Below are 1879 nucleotides of genomic sequence, written 5' to 3' on the forward strand. Positions count from 1 at the left end.
CCCTAAAATAGTACATGTTTTTGCAACATCATAAAAGTAGACTTTGTATTAGTGCGGCAGGGCCAGGGTGCCAAGACCTCTAGGCCCGCCTAACTAAAATGACGAGAGCATGTACTGTATCTCAAGATGAGAGATTGTGAGATGAATAAACCCTTGTTAAAACGGCCGTCTGTGCAGCTGGCCACCTGGCTGAATAACGCAGGGCTCTCAAGTCTCACGCATTGGGCGTGAGACACACAGGTAGAAATGCGGCGTGTGAACGGGTTGAAATGCGTGTGTCTCACGCCCAATGCGTGAGACTTGAGAGCCACCTGAAATAACGGAACATACCCAGTCATCGAAGTGCTTACTGCCGTTCTGCAGCACGTCTTCGAACTGGAGGATGCAGTTGGCCACGAAGTCGTCATATCCGATCGGCGCGTCGTGGAACACGGACAGTTCGATGGTCCTGCCGTCGTGCACCTCCGTGACGAACTCGTCGTTCCACGCCGGGCTGTTGGTCTTCTGCTTGGTGCACGTCTGGCCCACCCGGGAGTCGTCCACGTTCAGGGCGATGTACGTGTCCAGCAGAAAGGATGTCTGGGTCTTGGGACCCACCGCATGCCGGAGAGACCAAGCCGTCGGCTTCAAGTCCTGCGCCTCGCAAATCTTGATCTTCAACAAGCCGTTGAAAACCACCATGGTTGGGTGGTGGTGGTGATGGGATCCCCCCACACTCAAAAGGAACAGGAGTGGTGGTTGTTTACAATGTATTCCTTTAGTAACCCAGCCACTTCCAACTGGTAATAAATAACAAGAGCTTTAAGAAGGAATAATGATCGATACAGCTTATTCAGCGGTTCCTGAGACTCAACGTGAATTCAGCCTCTGTTGAATATAACGGTCCAGTCTTACTCTATCACACACATACCGATCGGAAGCAAATCAGTCAGCGGAGAGAGTAGTAAATGCCCTTGTTTTTTTTTTGCTCTCTGACAGTCTGGGGTTTTCGGAATGTTAATCCACATTTAGGGGGTTAAACCAGACACAGCCTATTCCTTCCTTTAGTTAGAAACACCGCTGGACACGTCTTGGATAGCTTATAGTTTATACGCAGGAAAAAATACGTCCATGCAGCGGTTGGAATATCAACAGTCTGCTCCAGCCAGCCACAACCCGTTAGATCAACCCCCCCCCCCCCCCTCCACTAGGCTCTGGGAGCAGCACTCGTATCCCCCCGTAGACTGTTAGGAGAGGGCGACTCCTACATTTGGGATGTTTTCCCCAAACGCAAATACGCGGCTTCTGGATAAGCTGGAGGAATGAACGGTTCAACCGTTTGCAGGTCCGTCAGCTGGGTTGTGGTTTTCTTGGTTTCTTGGTTTCAGTTCGTTTCCCACAGGCTGTTATTTTCCCTTCTCACCCCGTAGCTCTTCACTGGTTTCCTGCAGAGTGCAGACCTGCCTCTCTCCTTCCCCCCCCCGGCCGTCTGAGTCTGAAGCGCTGGTGCAGGAAATGCGCAAAACACGTCAGTTCTACTCGGAACCGTAGGCGCGTCTCTGCCTGTCTGTGCCAGATGCGACGCAACAAGCGTAGGCGAGCGGGTCTGTCAGCCAGAACGGAGGGTCTCTCCCCGGGGGTGGTGTTGGTGATACGGTTGTACGGGGAGTGTTGGAGGAATTTCCTAGTCGGATAGCGTAGCCTACATCGTGACGTTAGAATTATAAGGTTCTATCTCCATTTTTGTCAAAATCGAGTTTTTTACATACTCTGATCCAGTAATTCATAAAATACAAAGGTTCCATCTCACAAAACATAATGGAATGTAAAAACTTTGACGCTCAATATCTCTGAACTGCCCTAAACGGAGATAGAACCTTATAATTCTAAGCTCACGACA

General features: G+C 50.3%; 1 protein-coding gene across 1 annotated transcript in view; it reads right to left on the reverse strand.

Moving 5' to 3' along the window:
* LOC308175965 (protein kinase C epsilon type-like) overlaps positions 1-681 on the reverse strand; it is a gene marked incomplete at both ends in the record, with an annotated part of 85933 nt that extends 85252 nt beyond the window's left edge. Inside the window, one exon of the mRNA XM_080550540.1 lies at positions 331-681. Coding sequence (XP_080406666.1) covers positions 331-681 — 351 coding nt within the window. The remainder of the gene's footprint in view (positions 1-330) is intronic.
* Positions 682-1879: the final 1198 nt, after the last annotated feature.

This window comes from Nansenia antarctica (genome assembly GCF_963989245.1).
Source record: "Nansenia antarctica genome assembly, chromosome: 1".
Lineage (NCBI taxonomy): Eukaryota > Metazoa > Chordata > Actinopteri > Argentiniformes > Microstomatidae > Nansenia > Nansenia antarctica.